General features: G+C 35.9%; 2 protein-coding genes across 2 annotated transcripts; both read left to right on the top strand.

Moving 5' to 3' along the window:
• The first annotated feature begins 721 nt into the window (after positions 1–721).
• LOC149219746 (GDSL esterase/lipase At5g03610-like) lies at positions 722–3189 on the top strand. Its single transcript, XM_089382666.1, has 5 exons — positions 722–885; positions 974–1144; positions 1228–1502; positions 2278–2569; positions 2673–3189. Exons 1-5 carry the CDS (start codon positions 804–806, stop codon positions 2864–2866), a joined length of 1014 nt encoding a protein of 337 aa, XP_089238792.1. The 5' UTR covers positions 722–803; the 3' UTR covers positions 2867–3189.
• Positions 3190–5642: 2453 nt separating this feature from the next.
• LOC149219745 (GDSL esterase/lipase At3g09930-like) lies at positions 5643–13988 on the top strand. Its single transcript, XM_089382665.1, has 3 exons — positions 5643–6449; positions 13391–13682; positions 13787–13988. The coding sequence occupies exons 1-3, from the start codon at positions 6252–6254 to the stop codon at positions 13795–13797; spliced, it is 501 nt and encodes a 166-aa protein (XP_089238791.1). The 5' UTR covers positions 5643–6251; the 3' UTR covers positions 13798–13988.
• Positions 13989–21572: the final 7584 nt, after the last annotated feature.

Raw genomic sequence — 21572 nt, 5'->3', positions numbered from 1 at the left:
GGGGAGGCATCATGTCCTCCCCCTGAGGGGGTTCCATTGTTCGATAGCTGTTCCTTATTGTGTTGTAGCTGCCTTATGGCTGAAGGTTAATGGCAGAACGACGGAGTATGTGAAGGTCTGCCAGTTGCAGAGCAACGTCAAACCCTAAGTGCTCCGCTCTCCATTTTCATTCGAAGTGAAAATATCGTATTAAACATAGGTTTGATATAAAGTGGTCATTGTATTAAATATAAAGTTTTGTCTTAAAATATTTTTGTCTCAAAATGCTTTTGTTTTAAATATAAAGTTTTGTCTTAAAATAATTTTGTATTAAATTGTTTTTGTCTTAAAATAATTTTGTCTTAAACTGTTTTTGTCTTAAACTATTTTTGTCTTAAATATAAATTTTTGTCTTTAAATTTTTGTCTCAAACTACTTTGTTTTAAATAAAAAGTTTCGTCTCAAAATATTTTTGTCTTAAATTATTTTTGTCTTAAATATAAAGTTTTGTCTTAAAATATTTTTGTCTCAAACTACTTTTGTCTTAAAATATTTTTGTCTTAAACTATTTTTGTCTTCAATATAATGTTTTGTCTTAAAATATTTTTGTCTCAACCTATTTTTGTCTTAAAGTTTATATTTAAGACAAATCAATTGATATTAATTTTTAATATAAAATAACTAAAATAGACAAAAGATTTTTTGGGTCTCAAAAAAATGTTTCAAAAGTGTTTCAAAAGTGCCCTTGCTGCAGTAGTGTTCCCTTAGTTCCAATTTTTTTCCCTATCGTGTGATGCAAAAGGGTGAATCCTTCTGTTTGGAAGATGTGCAGATCACAAGCTAGTACCGAGAGGCCATGCTTCAAACTGCTCCTTGCTTTCTGTTGCGGATTGCTATTTATTCATCGTAATTTCCCACTGTTGTGTTTCCAATTGATTGCGCAAGTACTAATATTTCCATATGAGTTCTGAATAACAGTCAATTTTGGTTGCAGAGCATGTGGAAAGCGCAAGCCCAGGAGCCATGTTTGTGTTCGGAGATTCATACGCTGACACGGGAAATCTTAACAAAACAAATAACGCCTGGAAACCTCCATATGGTATAAGCTTCCCTGGAAAACCCTCCGGGCGATATTCGGATGGAAAAGTCCTCGCGGACTTGATAGGTATAATTACATTCTTTCTGCTCAGAATAATTGATTTTTTCTGCCTCGTTTGTGGGTTCTAATCTTTGATTACAACGCTGCAGCTTCAGCTTTCAAGCTCCCTACGCCAGTGCCATACAATCAGCAGGGTAGCTATCCCAACCAGCGGCTTCGCTTCGGCATGAACTTTGCGACCGGCGGGAGCGGTATCTTCACTACATGGGCTGGTCTGCCAAACATGACTACCCAGATAGATCAGCTGCAGCGATTGATGTTCGATAGAGTATACTCGGCAATGAATTTTAGGTTTTCTCTTCTTCTATTCACGGTTTCCGGCAATGATTACGGTTTCTACATCCTGCAACAAAGAGCGGTAGAGGTATAATCTACGCCGTAGTTTATCTGTTATATGTTTGAGAGCTTTTTTAAGATATATATTTTAGTTGAATTTGCAATTTGATATGGATTTTCTGGGTAACAAGTTTTAGGGGTGAATTCTCTACAATTTTAGTGTTGTGAGTTTTAATAAGGGCTGAATCCATAGGGCATCTTTATCCAGATTGATGCCTTAGGCAGATTGCAGATTCAAAATCTGAAATCTGACTGTCAGGAGAAGGGTCAATTGTTTGACCCCTCTCTTCACCATTAGATTCAGGAATATTTCTGGAATCTCAATCCACATAATTTCAACAGAATCCATATATCTATATACCGCCAAAAACACATTTTAGACATCAAAAGATCGCAATTTCAGCAAAACTTCTTTTGCCTATATATTTTGGGGTTTGTGCAAGTATATTTTTGCCCTAAATGTAATAAAAATCTGTTGGAATCACAAGTTTGAATTGTAAATTCTCTACAATCCTAATGTCCTGTGAATTTCCACCCTACTGAACCCATACATACGGTCAAAAAAACATTATAAAAAAAAAGAAGAAAAAATTAACCAAAAATTATATATTACGACCAAAAAAATCCAAAATTTATAATAGTCCAACAATAATAAACATCAACTAACACAACACACAGTTAAGTAGAAGTTTTCATATTTACTGTGAGTATATTCATACTACACTGCCTAAATCGATTTTTTGTAACAATATGCCGCTTAATCTCTGCATTCCTCATTGACATTAGCTGTCTGGAATTTGCAGGATGTGCCTTCATTTGTAGAATCGCTGATCAAGCAGCTCTCGGCAGATTTAGTGCGTTTGTACAATTTAGGTTTCCGACGCTTTGCAATCACAGATATGGAGCCTCTGGGCTGCTTGCCTACTTTTACAGTAGATAACTCTCACGCAAGTTGTAATGCTACATTGAACACATTAGCCGTATATCACAATAGTCTTTTGCGAGAAGCGGTGGAGGGAATAAGAAAGTGTCGAGCAGATGCAACTTTTGTGATTCTGGATCAGTATTCAGATACCATGGCGGTTTTTCAACATGATTTTACACTCTGTCCCCCTTTATCATATGGATGTACTTTCTTTCTTTCTGTGGCTCTACAGTGTTGAATGTTTATTTAACGTGTGAATTTTTTTATGTGCAGGGAAATTCAGGAAGCCATTGAAACCCTGTTGCAGTGGTGAGTGCGGCGTTACAGACAGTGCAGGGAAGGCTTTGTATAGTGTGTGCAGCCATCCAGAATCGGCCTTCTATTGGGATGGGGTGCATCCCACACAGTCTGGTTGGGAGACATTGATGACATACTTCAAATCCTCCCTGGGTCAACTTCAGACTTGATTTGTCACTATCGATTCGGTCAGAATTTCCTTTAGATTTTTGTCGTTTGCGCTATAATGAATAATCCTTTTGTTGCTATTACGATTACTTTATGGAGACATTGTGTGGACAAGATCAAACGGGAGTGCAATCTAAATTTAGTTATTTAGTTAACATATCAAATACTATGCCGACACTACGTCATGTCTTGTATGGATTACTTCATGAGATTTGTGTGGACCAAGATCAAATGCCAAGGTAAATTTAAATTAATTGATATATTGACACTGCTAAATACTGCCGTATCTGGTAAATTTGTGCAATAGAAATAATTTTATTTTTTAGTATTTTGATAAATTTTGTGTGGAAATTATGGTTTACCTCGATAGAATATCCAGGTTGTAAAGTCTATCTCGTGTAATTTAGTTTTCAAGTGTTTTTTTAATAATATTTTGATAAATTTCCTATGGAAATGATTTTTAATAATATTTTGATAAATTTGGTAGAGAAATTATAGGTTAATTGGATATGATACGCAGTAACAAGATTTTTATAATTTGGTTTTCTGAGTAGTGGTAATTCGGGTTAGTATTTCACTTTTATCAGAATGAAAATGAATTTATGATTATTTAAAAATAATTATATTGATGAATATGTTATTTTAGAATAGGGTTTTTTAGAATTTTAATTTAATTATCATTAATTATTAGGTGGATCCTAGATATTGATCTTTATAGAATATTTCAGAATATTTTTAATAGTATATATGAATCAAAGAATGAGATTTATTTCATAAACAATTATGTTTTTTTTTGTCATTTTAATTAAATTCATTAATTTAAATAAAATGTAATATGAATCAGTGTCCTATGAAATGGTTTTTTAAACATTTGGTATTGATAAACCATGATATTAGCCTATTTGGTAACAAATACTATTTACAAATTAAAAAATTCCATTAAGATGTGAGGATAATCTCCATAGTTAAGAAACTTTATATATGTGTTTAACTTTAACTTTTATATATATATATATATATATATATTTTAATAATAATAGTAATAATAATAATAATTTTAAATAAAGTTATAATTTAGTTAATTTTTATGATTTTTTAAATTTCTGCAGTTTAAGATGTATGATGAAGTGTGTGTTTTGATAGGCCATTTAGAAACCATTTAATTTATATATTGTACTAGTTATAGTTATAAAATGAATGTAATTGAAATAATATTCCTAAGAAAATCAATTCTTTATTTTCATTTTTTTTATTATTATTATTATTATTATTATTATTTTAGGGCATAGTTTAACTTATACACGAAATGACCTTTTCACCCTAATCAGAGGATATATTATGTTATGAGATTGTGATTTTTTGTTGTTTAAACTACATTTTCAAATAAATAGATGGATTCAACACTCTCAAAAGGCACTTGAATTCTACAAATTAAACAACTTAAATTCAAAAATTTCAAAATCTCTCAAATATTTTCATTAAAATTAATTAGAAAAATGCTGTGAAAAAGAATCCATTTCATTTATAAATTAGAATATGTCTTTTTCTTAATAATGTTTAAATTAAAGTTATAAAATATTAATATATCTAATTTTTCCATTGTTAAATATATTCTTAAATTATAATGATAGTAAGCAGGGTTAATCTCCAACCTATTACAAATCACTAACTAATTATTAATTTTTCATAATTAAAAAATTTAATTAATTAATTAATTAATTTTAATTTAAAATTTTTAAATAAAAAATAATATTTATTTTTTTAATAAATAAAAATATGAATGAAATTGAATAGGAATTGATTCATACCCATTCAAAGCTTCAGTTCTACAATGGTTAAAGAGAGTTCCTATCTCCAAGTGACTTTTGCAATCGATTTGCGTTTAACATGATGCCACCAAGATTATACAGTTGAAGACTACTTTTAGAGATTATGCACTCCCCTGGTATATGAAGTACACGAATAACGCTCTTACTAGACATCCAAGAACCTTGGCACACATCAAAAGGGTGATGTTGAAAGAATTCTGAAGGCTTAGTCTGCATCTCAGTGTATGACAAAATTGAAAGAGATCAAGCAGGGGCAGAACGAATCTGTTTGGGACCATGATCAATGGTTCAAAGTGTTGTTAGGTCGGTTGGAATTTGGGATTCCATATGAGCAGCATAAGAAGTGGTCTATTGTAGAATTATTGCATCATATTTGTTTTCCTTTGACTTAGAAGAACATTCAAACTCAGGATCAAGCTTTGGAGATTACATTGAAGTTAGAAGTGCCTTTCGTAGTAGCAACCATAAGAGGAGAAAGGTTTGGCATAGCCTAGCTAGAATCGTAGATAGCCACTCTCACAGTGCAACTGCAGGACTTAGTGAAAGGGAAAGAACAATGCTCGGAAGTTTTGTACACAATTTGCAAAAAGGTGGGGTACCATAGAGATGAATTCCTAGTGATGACATATTACATGACGGCTGGTGCAACTATCTATACCAAAAAGGTAGTGGATTATTGTGTGAGAGCTGTAAAGTGTGGCGACATTCACCACCGAGTTGTCCTATGATGAAAAGATATGAAGCCTCTACAAGGAATTTATTTTGTTATTTTTGTAAGTCCATCAGTCATGAAATTCATCATTGTCGATCTTTAGAATGGATGATATATCACACCAACGACTCCTACAGGGTGCAAGAGGAACATGACAAGATGGTACAAAAGTACAATCAAGCAGGCATGTATAATCAATGGGTAGAGGCCAAGGTATGATGGGTAGAGGACCAGGTCGAGGACAAGCATCATTTGGACGGGGGAGAGGACAAATTATTTGTTATAATTGTGGGCAGCTAGGACATATCACCAGATTTTATCCCTATCATTTTATAACATTTACGTATTATCGAACTTTGGATAATGCGATAGAGGATTTCCCTCATCTTCTCTCGAAAATTCAGGAGAAGAAGGGGCAAAACATTCTAAAGGTTACCGTAGAACTGTGCCACAATCAATCTCGTGTTAATGTTGTTACACATGGAGGTACCAAGACTGGGAGGGATGCTGCTAAACATGCTAACCCATATCAATAATTGGTGAGAAAAGATGTTAATCCTCCGCCAAAGTTCAATCCACATAAGGAAAAGGCTACTTGTAAGGATTCATGTGGAGAAATGGTTTCCTCAAAGTGGGATATTCTAGAAGACAGTCTAGTGTATGACATGCCTAGAGTCTATGAAAAAGATGATACTAAAAGTCCATATGGTATAACTACAATTTTTCTGCCTCGTTTTGGGGGTTCTAATCTTTGATTACAATGCTGCAGCTTCAGCTTCCAAGCTCCCTCCGCCAGTGCCATACAATCAGCAGGGTAGCTATCCCAACCGGCGGCTTCGCTTTGGCATGAACTTTGCGACCGGCGGGAGCGGTATCTTCACTACATGGCCTGGTCTGCCAAACATGACTACCCAAATAGATCAACTGCAACGATTGATGTGCGATAGAGTATACTCGGCAATGAATTTTAGGTTTTCTCTTCTTCTATTCACGGTTTCCGGCAATAATTATGCTTTCTACATCCTGCAACAAAGAACGGTAGAGGTATAATCTGTTGGGCATTTTTCAATGGGAAAATATCAAAACCAAACAAATATTAACACCACAGAGGCAATGCTCTGTTTTCACTGTTCCAGGATCTTATGCAGAGAACCTCTTTAAAAAAAAAACTCAGAACAGAGTATTACACAGCCATAAAAACTTTTCTATTCATTAAAACAAAAACCTGAAACATATGTCTTCCTCTTTGCTGAGAGGGATTTACCAAAACTTACTTTCACCAAAAATAAAAGCTCTGTCTTTTCTCTCCACCTGAGAGTTCACTGTGTTGGGTTTACTGCTGTAAAACCCATTTTTACATTACTGCTGTAAAACTATTTTTACACATACTGCTGTAAAAATATTTTACACATATGCAGTGAATTACATTCACAATTTCAAGAAAGCTTGAGCGCTCTTTTCTCTTGCATTTCCATGCATACTCAATACAAAAAAAATTTACTTACAACACATGCACTCCACTTCGTTTTTCATTTATGGATAGCACTGCTGTGCATCACCATTCTTTTCGCTCCACTCTACTCTCATAAAAAAAATCAACACATATGTATAAAACATATAACCCACGCTCACTGGTCTTTTGCTGCTGCGCTCTTACATATCTCCATGTGCGAAGACACACACACTATACGCTGCTGCCGCAGCCACAATACACCTCAACAAAAAAACATCACTTATTTTTGCACGCAGGCACACCTCCATAAAAACTACAGCACGCACATTCTTTATTCGTTCACACGAGATGTGCTTCACCCTTAGTTTTTTTTTTCGCTGCTCCAACATCTCTCGAATGGTCAACACACCACATATGAAGAGTGCAGCACGCACTTTCTAAAAGCTCCACACCGTATACTTTTATGACAACGTGCATATATAAAAATATATATAAAACATATAAAAACATAAGTACGTATGAGCCCATAACCTTATTAAAAGCCTTTACCAAAAAAAACTACGACCAACCATTAAAAGCATTAACGCTTCCATCCTCGGCGGTCAGCGGAAAAGTCAAACACTCCACGCAATGCATTGAATTGACGCAGGCGGGCATCAGCTTCCGAGATCGACGGCAGAGGACGAAGAGGACAATCGGACGACGGAGGTTGATATCGGAAGGCATACAACTGCTGAGGTTTACCACCCGAGAACATGACGCTCGCTGATGTCAGGGCAATGACACGCGCCACCACCATAATCCATCGGGTTCGTTTGCCGGTTTATTCCTTTCACCTGAAATCAACCCGAGAGAATTCCGTCCCGTTTTCTGGTCAATCCACGCCGGTGCTGAGGTCTTGGATGCGTAGTCCTGATGCCGCCATAGTCCATGCCGCGTCCACGAGCTTGGATGCAGTTGGAATTAACATTCCAACACTCCCCTTTAATTTCAACTGCTGGGCATTCAAACATACCCAAGCACTTCCTCAGATTGAGGGATTCACCAACTGCTGTTACAATGACATCTTCCTCACATAGAGGGATTCACCAACTGCTTCTGATGCAGTTCACAACCAAACAAAGTTGTCTTCCTCTTAATAGAGGGATTAACCTGAAACTGTGCTTAAAAGCACCTTCCTCATGACAGAGGGATTACAAACAGACACTGCTTTACATGCAGTTTCAAAACAAACAATCATTGCACTGCTGTGTGTGCAAACTCATTACATTGTTCTTTTATGCTGCTGCATATTCTCTGCTGCACTGTTGTGCCATTTTTTTTACTGTGTCTATCCCACACTGCTGTGTCTATACTTGCACTGCTTGTGCACTTTTCAAAGACAAAATACTCTGTCTTTCTTGGAACAATTACTCTGTCCCACCTTACAAATTTACATTGTTGTGTGTAAATATTTCTTACATTCACTGCTGTTGCATATATTGCATTTCAACTCAATGAACAACAAATTCATTACATTTACCTTTACTGCTGTAAGGAAAAATTTCTTTTGCATGTGCTGCTGTTCAAAACTTCTTGCTGCTGCATTTTTCACATTTGCACTACTATGTGCTTCTCCTTCTTGCCATCATGCTGTTGTTCATAACTTCTTGCTGCTGCATTTTTCATATTCACTGCTGTCCATACCCATAACCATAGACTGTCATCCCTGGGTTTTATTTGTTGCTGCGTTGCCTCTGCAATTTGCACTGTGGCTGCCTTTTGTTTTATCATACTGCTGTGTGCCCATACTCTTGGCACTTCATTCTCCACAAAAAAATACAGGCTGCTACCTTTGCTTATGCACCCTTGCTTCACACAATCTTAGTCTTCATTTTTTTTACACAATGCACTACTGTGCAATTCCTTTGGCTTTCTGCTGTCACACACATTCTTATACATCCAGTGTGCATTAAAAATCTGCTGTCCTTGTTTTTCTTTATGCATTTCTTTGCATGCTGCATTGCATAAAAAAATACATTTTTTTTACTGCTGTGTGAAAGAATTTCCTTGCATTCTCAGCCACTGGGCATTTACGTTCTGCTGCGTTTTGCCTTCTTCTCATTTTCTTCTCACTGCTTTGCATTTTCATTCCCAATACAAAACATTTTCATCTGCTGTGTATTATACTCACTCTGCTGTGAGTATGTTCTCTCACGTTACATAGACGGAAACTACCTTCCATTGCTATGCATTTCAATGCATGTTCATCATAAAAAAATTTCAAACTGTTGTTTTATGTTTTGTCCTCCCACTGCTGTGAGGGTCTCCATGCTTTGCATTTTTCTCTTATCTTGCTGCTGCTCTTTACATTTCAGCGCTGCCATCTTTTCTTCTTTATGCATTTCTGTGCATATTGCATAAAAACAAAGCAAAAACATTGCTGATTTCATCACTGCTGCATATTACCTTTCAGAGGGATTAACAAGGATTTCATTTGCAACTGCTGCGCTGTAATACATCCTTCATCAACAAATGACTGTTAATACAGTTCAGCAAATAACAACAAAAAAAAAATTACAAGCTCCCCTTTAATGTGTGCTTGTCTTCTTTTGGCAGACTCTTCTCAAAACAAATTTAGATCCACTGGGAGTTCAAGGGGTTTTCAGGTTGCATTTCCTTCCTTCTCCATACTTGTGTAACTCTCTTCTTTTGCATGGGTCTAGCTTGTGTAAGAGCCCATGTCAAGTTACAGTCACGTGCCATATGCCCAATGTTATGACACTTGAAGCATTCAACTTTATTCATGAATGAGAATTCATGATTTCTTCTTGTGAAATTATTTCTTGGAGATTGTCGGGGACCACAACATCTATCTCCATGAAATGCTCTACAATCTTTTGCCATATGACCAAATTTTGAACAAGCATAACAATAACCAAAAAATAAACTTTGGTACCTGGGAGATGGAGGTTTCCTTGATGTACTTCTGAAGCCTTGCTGCCTTGAGATCCTTTGATGATCACCATTGCCTCTTGCCTTTTTGCCATCAGCTACATTTCTTCTTGGAGCTGGTTTTCTGCTTGGAGCAGGATTTCTTCTATTGCAGCCTTCATTTTTCTCCTTGCCTTTGCTGGAACTAGGAGCATCACCATCTCTTTCTGGCTTCATCACATCTCCTTTGCTTAAAGCATCCTCATCCTTGTTTGAGGGTTCGCCTACATACCCAAGTCCTGATTTATCAAATGGAGATCTGTGATAGCTGAGCATGTCATCCAGAGCTTGAGAGCTCTTCATTATTTTGTTCAGCCCTTCAACCTTCTTCCTGAGGAGGACAATCTCTTCTTCTAACTTTTCACATTCATTACTTTTCTTTGCAAGTTGTTCCTCAGTTTCTTCCTTGCTACGAGTAGCTTCAGCTGCTACTATTTTGAAGGAGATAATATCTGTCTTCATTTTGGAGATTTCTGCTTGACTGCTCTCCATTTTCTTTGCAGCTCCTTGTGCCTGCTTCTTGGCTTCTTGTAGTTCGGACTTAAGGGAGGAGACCTCTACCTTGTATTGTCCAATCTCTTCTGCAAGTTTCTTCACTCTCATGTGCCTTTGTTCAAGTTGACTTGTCAAGGCATCTGCCTGCTTCTTTGCTTCATTCAGCTGATTTGTCATAGATATGACTTCTTCATGATGTTTCTTCTTGCATTGGTCAAGCTCCTTCTTGAGCTTGGCTAGCTCTTCATCCCTTTCCTTTACTTGAAGCTTGATGAGGTCAAGCTTTTCATTCTCAGCTTCTATGATGGGTTCATGACCTTTTTCTTGACTCATTTCCATGGTCAGTGCTCCCTTTGCATGAAGGTCATGCAGTCTGTCCCATATATCCTTTGCTGATGTATATTTTCCTAGATTACTCTTCACAGAATCAGGGAGTCCATCCAAGATTAGTTTTGCTGCTTGTGCATCATACTCCATGGATTCTTCATCCATCTTGCTGTCATCAATCACTGACTCCCAAACTTCAATCCCCTCAGACATTAGGAAAGCCCTCATCTTTATTTCCCATACATCAAAGTTTCCATCAAACTTTGGGGTTTCAAACAAAATGTATTCAAATAAATTGTCTTCTATTTTAATAGAGGAGGGAGACACATTTTTAGCAGGCTTGGAGGCTTTCTTCTTTGACCTTGCCATTCTTATCTAGGCTTCAAATACTTGACTGTGTTTTTTTTAAATCACTGACTGTTTCTTCAATAATAACTCAAAAACTTGAGAAATACTTGAATCCCTTTGGCTGAAACTTCACACTGCTGGAGAAGCTTTCTCTGCTGCAACCACACCTTCCTTCAGCTTCTTTGAGTCTTCAAAGAGCCTGGACTTGCTCTGATACCACTGTTGGGCATTTTTCAATGGGAAAATACCAAAACCAAACAACCATTAACACCACAGAGGCAATGCTCTGTTTTCACTGTTCCAGGATCTTATGCAGAGAACCTCTTTAAAAAAAAAACTCAGAACAGAGTATTACACAGCCATAAAAACTTTTCTATTCATTAAAACAAAAACCTAAAACATATGTCTTCCTCTTTGCTGAGAGGGATTTACCAAAACTTACTTTCACCAAAAATAAAAGCTCTGTCTTTTCTCTCCACCTGAGAGTTCACTGTGCTGGGTTTACTGCTGTAAAACCCATTTTTACATTACTGCTGTAAAACTATTTTTACACATACTGCTGTAAAAATATTTTACACATATGCAGTAAATTACATTCACAATTTCAAGAAAGCTTGAGCGCTCTTTTCTCTTGCATTTCCATGCATACTCAATACAAAAAAAATTTACTTACAACACATGCGCTCCACTTCGTTTTTCATTTATGGATAGCACTGCTGTGCATCACCATTCTTTTCGCTCCACTCTGCTCTCATAAAAAAAATCAACACATATGTATAAAACATATAACCCACGCTCACTGGTCTTTTGCTGCTGCGCTCTTACATATCTCCATGTGCGAAGACACACACACTATACGCTGCTGCCGCAACCACAATACACCTCAACAAAAAAACATCACTTATTTTTGCACGCAGGCACACCTCCATAAAAACTACAGCACGCACATTCTTTATTCGTTCACACGAGATGTGCTTCACCCTTAGTTTTTTTTTCGCTGCTCCAACATCTCTCGAATGGTCAACACACCACATATGAAGAGTGCAGCACGCACTTTCTAAAAGCTCCACACCGTATACTTTTATGACAACGTGCATATATAAAAATATATATAAAACATATAAAAACATAAGTACGTATGAGCCCATAACCATATTAAAAGCCTTTACCAAAAAAAACTACGACCAACCATTAAGAGCATTAACGCTTCCATCCTCGGCGGTCAGCGGAAAAGTCAAACACTCGACGCAATGCATTGAATTGACGCAGGCGGGCAGCAGCTTCCGAGATCGACGGCAGAGGACGAAGAGGACAATCGGACGACGGAGGTTGATATCGGAAGGCATCCAACTGCTGAGGTTTACCACCCGAGAACATGACGCTCGCTGATGTCAGGGCAATGACACGCGCCACCACCATAATCCATCGGGTTCGTTTGCTGGTTTATTCCTTTCACCTGAAATCAACCCGAGAGAATTCCGTCCCGTTTTCTGGTCAATCCACGCCGGTGCTGAGGTCTTGGATGCGTAGTCCTGATGCCGCCATAGTCCATGCCGCGTCCACGAGCTTGGCTGCAGTTGGAATTAACATTCCAACATAATCTAGGTCTTATATGTTTTAGAGTTTTTTTGGATATATATTTTTTAGTTGAATTTGTAAGTTGATATGGATTTTTTTGGGTAACAAGTGTTAGCTGTGAATTCTCCACAATCTGAGTGCTTAGAGTTTTCTAGGGTGCTGAATTCATAGGGCATCTTTATACAGATTGATGCCCTATGCAGATTGCAGATTGGAAATGAAATCTGACTGTCAGGAGAAGTGTCAATTGTTTGACCCTTCTCTTGACTATCAGATTTTGGAATATTTATGTAATCTCAATCCACATAAGTTCAACAGAATCCATTTATCTATATACAGCCAAAAACACATTTTAAACAACAAAAGATCACAATTTGACCAGAACTTGTTTTGCCTATATATTTTGGAGTTTGTAGAGGCATATTTTCCAATTAAATCTGCACGGAATGTAATAAAAATCTGTTGGAATCACAAGTTTGAATTGTGATTTTTCCACAGTCCTAATGTTCTAAGAGTTTCCACTGTACTGAATCTATACATGCCGTTAAAAAAACATTTTAAATAAAAAAAGACGAAGATTTAACCAAAAATTATATGTTCCGGCCAAAAAAATCCAAAATTTATAATATTCAAACAATACCTAAACATCAACTAACACAACACACAGTTAACCGGAAGTTTTCATATCTACTGCGAAAATATTCATGCTAAAATGCGCTAAAATGCCTAAATCGATTTTTGTAACAATATGCCGCTTTATGTCTTCATTCGTCATTATTCCTCATTGACATTAGCTGTCTGGAATTTGCAGGGTCTGCCTTCATTTGTAGAATTGCTGATCAAGCAGCTCTCGGCAGATTTAGTGCATTTGTACAATTTAGGTTTCCGACGCTTTGCAATCATAGATATGGAGCCTCTGGGCTGCTTGCCTTCTTTTACAGTGGATAACTCTCATACAAGTTGTAACGCTACATTGAACACATTAGCCGTATATCATAACAGTCTTTTGCAAGAAGCGGTGGATGGAATAAGGAAAGGTCGAGCAGATGCAACTTTTGTGATACTGGATCAGTATTCAGATACCATGGCGGTTTTTCAACATGGTTTGACACTCTGTCCCCCTTGTCTTATATGGATGTACTTTCTTTCTTTCTGTGGCTCTACAATGTTGAATGTTTATTTAAGGCGTGGATTTCTTTATTTGCAGGAAGCCATTGAAACCCTGTTGCAGTGGTGAGTGCGGCGTTACAGACAGTGCAGGGAAGGCTTTGTATAGTGTGTGCACCCATCCAGAATCGGCCTTTTATTGGGATGGGGTGCATCCCACACAGTCTGGTTGGGAGACATTGATGACATACTTCAAATCCTTCCTGGGTCAACTTCAGACTTGATTTGTCACTATCGATTCGGTCATAATTTCCTTTAGATTTTTGTTGTTTGTGTGATAATCCTTTTGTCGCTATTACGATTACTTTATGGAGACATTGTGTGGACAAGATCAAACGGGACTGCAATCTAAATTTAGTAATTTAGTTAATATATCAAATACTGTGCCGATACTACGTCATGTCCTGTATGGATTACTTTATGAGATTTGTGTGGACAAATATCAAACGCCAGTGTAAATTTAATTTAATTGATAGATTGACCATGCTAAATAAGGCCGTATCTGCTACATTTGTGGAATAGAAATAATTTTATTTTTTAATATTTTGATAAATTTTGTGGGGAAATTATGGTTTACCCCGATAGAATATCCAGGTTGTAAAGTCTATCTCGTATAATTTAGTTTTCAATTGTTTTTTTAATAATATTTTGATAAGTTTCCTATGGAAATGATTTTTAATAATATTTTGATAAATTTGGTAGGGAAATTATAGGTAATTGGATATGATATGCAGGTAGCAAGAATTTTATAATTTAGTTTTCTAAATAGTGGTAATTTGATAGTTATTTATAGAATTTGTATCATTTTAAAAGTAATTACATTGATGAATAAGTTATTTTAGAATAGGGTTTCTAAAATTTTAATTTAATTATTATTAAGTGGATGGTAGAGATTTGACCTCTATAGAATATTTCAGAATATTTTTAGTAGTATACATAAAGTTATTTTAGAATAGGGTTTTTAAAATTTTAATTTAATTATTATTAAGTGGATGATAGAGATTTGACTTCTATAGAATATTTCATAATATTGTTAGTAGTATACATAAATCAAAGATTGAGATTTATTTCATAAACAATTATGTTTTTTTCGTCATTTTAATTAAATTCATTAATTTAAATAAAATATGATATGAACAAATGTCATATGAAATGGTTATATAAGCATTTGGTATTGATAAACCATGATATTGGCCTATGATATCCTAACAAATACTATTTACAAATTAAAAATTTTCATTAAAAAGTGAGGGTGAATCTCCATAGTTAAGAACCTTTATATATATATATATATGTTTAACTTTAACTTATATATTAATATTTTTTAATAATAATAGTAATAATAATAATTTTAAATAAAGTTATAATTTAGTTAATTCTTATGATTTTTAAAATTTTTGCAGTTTAAGTTGTATAATTAAATGTGTGTTTTGATAAGCCATTTAGAAACCATTTAATTTATATATTGTACTAGTTATAGTTATAAAATGAATGTAATTGAAATAATATTCCTAAGCAAATAAATTGTTTATTTTCATAATTATTATTATTATTTTAAGGCTATTAGAAAATTATATATTACGGAGCAATGGAACACATAAAATATTGCAGAAATATAAACACAGAAAACACATAAAACAAGAGAGACACAGATATACGTGGTTCACCCAGTTTGGGCTACGTCCACCCCAAACAGCGAGTCCTTCCTTTTTATTATCCAGCAAAATGAAGAGACACAACCTACAGCGGATCCGCTGTAATATCCTCTGTTTTCTCTCATAGTCTCACCTCTCTGATTCTCGCTTGGAGAATACACATATATTACACAGACTTAATACAATGCCCTCATACAAAGAGAGGGATTGCCTTCTAGGGCAAAAAAGCCCTAAACTAAACATAAGTTCTATCGTAAGATCGTCTGCCTAATGAACGGCCCAGATTGACTAGAAATTACTATACTTTTACAAGACAATTTTACATTTGTTTTTAGCTTCGGGGGTGCTGCCCCCGAAACCCCTCACCAGGGGGGCGCTCCCCAAAGGTCGCAACCGCCCCCACCTAGACCCCCCCTACAACGAATATTTTACGGGCGACGTTGCCGCCCCATTTCGAACTGGGGTCCAATGCGGCAATACCTTTGAATACAAAAGATAATCAGGCTCCACACCCAACAATATCCCACTTGGAGACTAATTATAACAACTCCACTGCTGCTTCATTTGCTGGACAATGAATCCTCTTTGGACCTGGTTGTTTCTCATCTTCATCGTCATCCTTGAAGACCAATTGAAACTGAGCATGTTCTTAGTTTCTCTTTGGTTACAACTTTTGTTAGCATATCTGCAAGATTCTGGCTAGTGTGTATCTTTTCCAGCTTCAACTCTCCATCTTCCAACATTGATCTTATGAAATGGTACTTGAGTTGTATGTGTTTAGTCCTGGAATGAAATGTTGAATTCTTTGCAAGATGAATGGCACTTTGGCTATCACTGTATAACATGCCCATATCATGCTCCTTACCCAATTCACCTATAAACCTTTGTAACCAAATCATTTCTTTACTAGCCTCTGTAGTAGCAACATACTCTGCTTCTGTTGTTGAAAGTGCAACAACACTTTGGATTTTTGAAACCCAACTGACAGCTGCACCACCTACAGTAAATACATATCCTGTAGTGCTTCTTTTGTTATCTCTGTCATTTGCCATATTTGCATCAACATATCCCTGTAGAAAATTGTTTGAACCACCAAAGCATAATGCTTTATTTGTGGTACCCTTCAAATATCTGAGAATCCATTTCACTGCCATCCAATGTTCCTTTCCAGGATTGTTCATGTACCTGCTTACAAATCTCACTGCATGTGCAATATCAAGCCTTGTGCAGACCATTGCATACATTAAGCTTCCAACTGTTGATGCATATGGAACTTTAGACATATAATCCATGTCTTCTTGGGTCTTTGGGCACATTTCCTTACTAAGTTTGAAATGGCTAGCAAAAGGTGTACTAACTGGTTTTGCATTCTGCATATTAAATCTTTTCAACGCCTTTTGTATGTACTTATTCTGAGACAATGTTAATTTGTGATTTTTCCTATCTCTAGTGATTCTCATACCAAGGATTTGTTTTGCAGCTCCCAAATCCTTCATTGCAAATGAATTTGCCAATTTTCTTTTGTGCACATTTATTTCCTGCATGTTAGACCCTGCAACAAGCATGTCATCTACATACAATAACAATATAATATAGCTTCCATCATTTTTCTTTTTCAGATAAACACAATGATGAGAGTGACATCTAGTATAACGTTGTTCAAACATAAACTTGTCAAATTTTAGATACCACTTCCTTGGAGCCTATTTTAAGCCATACAAGCTCTTCTTCAACCTGCACACTAGTTTCTCCTTTCCTTTCACCTCATATCCTTGTGGCTGCTGTATATATATCTCTTCCTCCAAATCCCCATGGAGAAAGGCCGTCTTTACATCTAACTGCTCAAGATGCAAATCTTCAACTGCTACTAGACTTAAAATAGTTCTGATTGAAGTCATTTTAACAACATGAGAAAATATTCCATCAAACTCAATACCTTTCTTGTGGGCAAACCCCTTCACCACAAGTCTAGCTTTGTACCTCTGTTTTCCTCCATCTTCTTCCTTCAGCTTGTAAACCTATTTATTCAACCCATTTATTCTTCAATGTAGTTTTCCCTACCAGAAACCTGACTAAGTCCCAAGTCTGGTTATGCATTAAGGAGTCCATCTCTTCTTCCATGGCTACCTCCCACTTCTTCCTACTTTCAACCTGCATTGCTTCTTCATAACATTAGGGTTCACCAGAATCAGTCAACAATAAATAATATAATGAATGAGAGTATTATTCAGGGGATCTACTTATCCTGATAGATCTTCTAACACCACTTTCAGGTGTTTGGGGTGCCTTTTGCTGTTGTGGTGGTTGCTGTTGTTGTGGTTGTTGATTATTATTATTTTCAAGCACCTTTACTTTTTCAGTGATTTCATCAAGAACTGCGTATTCCTTGTTTTCTTTTTCTTGTTTCTTTTCCTGCAACTAATTCTTATACAAGACCTTTTGATTGAATATTACATCTTTGATCCTAATGATTTTGTGATTTTCGTAATCATATAAGCGATAACCAAAATCATTAACACCATATCCAATAAAGGTACATTTTTTTGACTTTGCCTCAAGCTTTGTTCTATTTTCTTTATCAATATGGACAAAGGCCTCACAACCAAAAGGCTTTAAAAAATAGTAGTTTACCTTTTTACCTGTCCATGCTTCCTCTAGAACACCACCATCCAAGGAACTTGAAGGCCCTCTATTTAATAGATAAAGAACAATATCTACGACATCTGCCCAAAACTGTAAAGGCAACGCTCCATGAAATCTCATGCACCTTTCATGCTCCATGATTGTTCTGTTCATCCTTTCTGACACACCATTTTCTTGTGGTGTTCTTGGAACTATATTCTCTCTGCGAATTCCATGCTCTGAACAATACCTATCAAACTATTTGCTGCAATATTCACCTCCATTATCTGATCTAAGACACTTCAAATTCTTTCTTGTCTCAATCTCAACCAAAGCTTTCCATTTCTTGAAAGTATCAAATACATCAGATTTATTCTTAATACAATAAATTCAAGTTTTTCTAGTTGCATCATCAATAAAAGTAACATAATAACGAGAGCCACCGAGAGATGATACCTGAGCAGGTCCCTATACAGCTGTATGCACAAGCTCTAATTTTTCGCTCTTCTTTTCTTTCCCAACTCTGAGAAATCTGACTCTCTTCTGTTTTCCATAAATGCAATTCTCACAGAAGTCCAAATCAAAATTCTTCAATCCCGGAAACAAATTCGTAGAGTGAAGAATCTTCATTCCCTTTTCACTCATGTGTCCGACCCTATGATGCCATAATGCTGCATCTGCTCCTTTGGAAGTTAAAGCATTAACAGAGTTAAAAATACCATTGCATAAATACAATGTGCCAACCTTTTCACCTTTTGATATTACAAGGGCTCCTTTGGTGACCTTCCAAGCTTTATCTGTGAAAGTTGTCACACAACCTTCACCGCCTAACTGCTCTGCTGAAATCAGATTTTTCTTTAGATCTGGAGCATGCCTTACCTCCTTTAGTAGCCATTGGTTTCCATTCTGTTGTTTTACAAGAACCTTACCCATTCCAACAATTTTACAAAGTTTATCATCACCCAAACGAACTTGTCCAAAATCTCCTTAAACATAGTCATGAAAGTATTTCTTATTAGGTGTGGCATGGAATGAGGCCCCTAAATCTACCACACAGGAATCAGTAATATTTTCGAAAGAAAGAATCAAAGCATCTTGTAACACATCACGTATCACATTTGCTTCATGATTGTTTTCTTGATGTGCATCTCCTTCTTTTCCCTTCCGAGATCTACAGTCTTTCTTTAGGTGTCCTTTCTTTCCACATTTCTAGCACACTATCCCCGATCTGGACTTGGATTTTCCTTTCCTTGATTTACTGTGATATCCTGAGCTCTTTCCTCTTTCCATTTTTCTTCCCCTAGGCTCTGCACTCAAAAAATTACCTGATGTCTCACCAGAGCTTTTCCGTCGCATGTCCTCGCTAAGGATAGCACCAACATCATCATCAAACTTTAAAGTACTAGATCCAGAAACATAGTTACTAATGGTCGTTACTAAACCATTGCAAATTTCTGGTAATGAGCACAAGAATAAAAGAGCTCTAATTTCATCATCAAAGTTTACCCCTACAGAACATAATTGACTTGTAACAGTATTAAAATCATTTAAATGGTCTGTAATAGATCCACCTTCCGACATCTTCATATTAAATAACCGTTTCATAAGAAATACCTTGTTTGAGGCCGAGAGTTTTTCATATAGTTTCTCCAACGCCTTAATCAAACCCTCTATTGTTGTTTCCTTCGCAATGTTGAAGGCAACCGACGTTGCGAGGCACAACCGTACAGTTCCGAGTGCCTTTCTATCGAGAAGGTTCCATTCTTCATCTGTCATACCCGTCGACATCTTTGTTTTTCCGCCCAATGGTAGGTACAGATCTTTCTAATACAGATAATCTTCCATCTGCATCTTCCACAACGAGAAGTTTTGGCCATTAAATTTCTCGACCCTAAACTTACCATCTTCTGCCATTACTCCCACTCGAATGAGGAACCCTTATTTCCTGCGAGCTTATCAGCCAAATAGACCTTCAGCTCTAATACTAGTTGTTAGAAAATTATATATTACAGAGCAATGGAACACATAAAATATTGCAGAAATATAAACACAGAAAATGCATAAAACAAGAGAGACATAGATATACGTGGTTCACCCAGTTTGGGCTACGTCCACTCTGAACAACCAGTCCTTCCTTTCTATTATCCAGTAAATGAAGAGACACAACCTATAGCAGATCCGCTATAATATCCTTTGTTTTCTCTCACAGTCTCACTTCTCTGTTTCTCGCTTGGAGAATACACATATATTACACAGACTCAATACAATGCCCTCATACAAAGAGAGGGGTTGCCTTCTAGGGCAAAAAACCCTAAACTAAACATAAGTTCTACCGTCAGATCATCTGCCTAATGAACTGCCCAGATTGACTAGAAATTACTATACTTTTACAAGGCAATTTTACATCTGTTTTTAGCTTCAAGGGCACTGCCCCCGAAAACCGCTGCCAGGGGGGGGGGGGCTCCCCAAAGGCCGCCGCTGCCCCCCCTGGACCCCCTGCAGCAAATATTTTACGGGCAGCATTGCTGCCCCATTTCGAACTGGGTCTAATGTAGCAATACCTTTGAATACAGAAGATAATCAGGCTCCACACCCAACAAAGGCATAGTTTAACTTATAGACGAAATTACCTTTTCACCCTAATCAGAGGATATAGTCTCCAGCTAGATTGTGATTTTTTGTTGTTTAAACTACATTTTCGAATAAATAGATGGGTTCAACACCCTCAAAAGACACTTGAAGTCTACAAATTAAACAACTTAAATTCAAAATTTTCAAAATCTCTCAAATATTTTCATTAAAATTAACTAGAAAAATGCTTTGAAATATAATCCATTTCATTTATAAATTAGAATATGCCTTTTTCTTAATAATGTTTAACTTAAAGTTATAAAATATTAATATATCTAATTTTTCCATTATTAAATATATTCTTAAGTTATAATGATAGTAAGCAGGTTTAATCTCCAACCTATTACAAATCACTAACTAGTTATTAATTTTTCATAATTAAAAAAATCAAATATATATATATATATATATATATATATATATATATATATATATATATATATATATATATATATATAATTTTAATTTTAATTTTAAAATTTTAAACATAAAAATTGAGTTCAATTAAAAATAATATTTATTTTCTTAAATAAATAAAAATATATTATAAAAATATGAATGAAATTGAATAGGAACTGATTCATACCCATTCAAAGATTTAATTCTACAATTGTTAAAGAGAGTTCCTATCTCCAAGCAATTTTTCAATTCAATTTGGGTTTAACATGATGCCACCAAGATTATACACTTGAAGACTACTTCTAGAGATTATGCACTGACCTGGTATATGAAGTACACGAATAACGCTCTTACTAGACATCCAAGAACCTTGGCAGACATCAAAAGGGTGATGTTGAAAGAATTCCAAAGGCTTAAGTCTGCATCTCAGTGTCTCACAGAGTTGAAAGAGATCAAGCAGGGGTAGAAGGAATTTGTTTGGGACTATGATCAATGGTTCAAAGTGTTGTTAGGTCGATT

This window comes from Pinus tabuliformis, chromosome Q (genome assembly GCF_031772625.1).
Source record: "Pinus tabuliformis cultivar Carrire ecotype Pingquan chromosome Q, CPIR1, whole genome shotgun sequence".
Classification (NCBI taxonomy): Eukaryota; Viridiplantae; Streptophyta; class Pinopsida; order Pinales; family Pinaceae; genus Pinus; species Pinus tabuliformis.
This window is presented reverse-complemented; position numbering and strand designations above follow the sequence as displayed.

Coding starts and splice junctions, on each gene's coding strand:
- LOC149219746 (XM_089382666.1), top strand. CDS start 804: ATGTGCAGATCACAAGCTAGTACCGAGAGGCCATGCTTCAAACTGCTC. Junction 1,145..1,227: donor AGTCCTCGCGGACTTGATAG/GTATAATTACAT, acceptor ACAACGCTGCAG/CTTCAGCTTTCAAGCTCCCT. Junction 2,570..2,672: donor CATGGCGGTTTTTCAACATG/ATTTTACACTCT, acceptor TTTTATGTGCAG/GGAAATTCAGGAAGCCATTG.
- LOC149219745 (XM_089382665.1), top strand. CDS start 6,252: ATGAACTTTGCGACCGGCGGGAGCGGTATCTTCACTACATGGCCTGGT. Junction 6,450..13,390: donor TGCAACAAAGAACGGTAGAG/GTATAATCTGTT, acceptor TGGAATTTGCAG/GGTCTGCCTTCATTTGTAGA.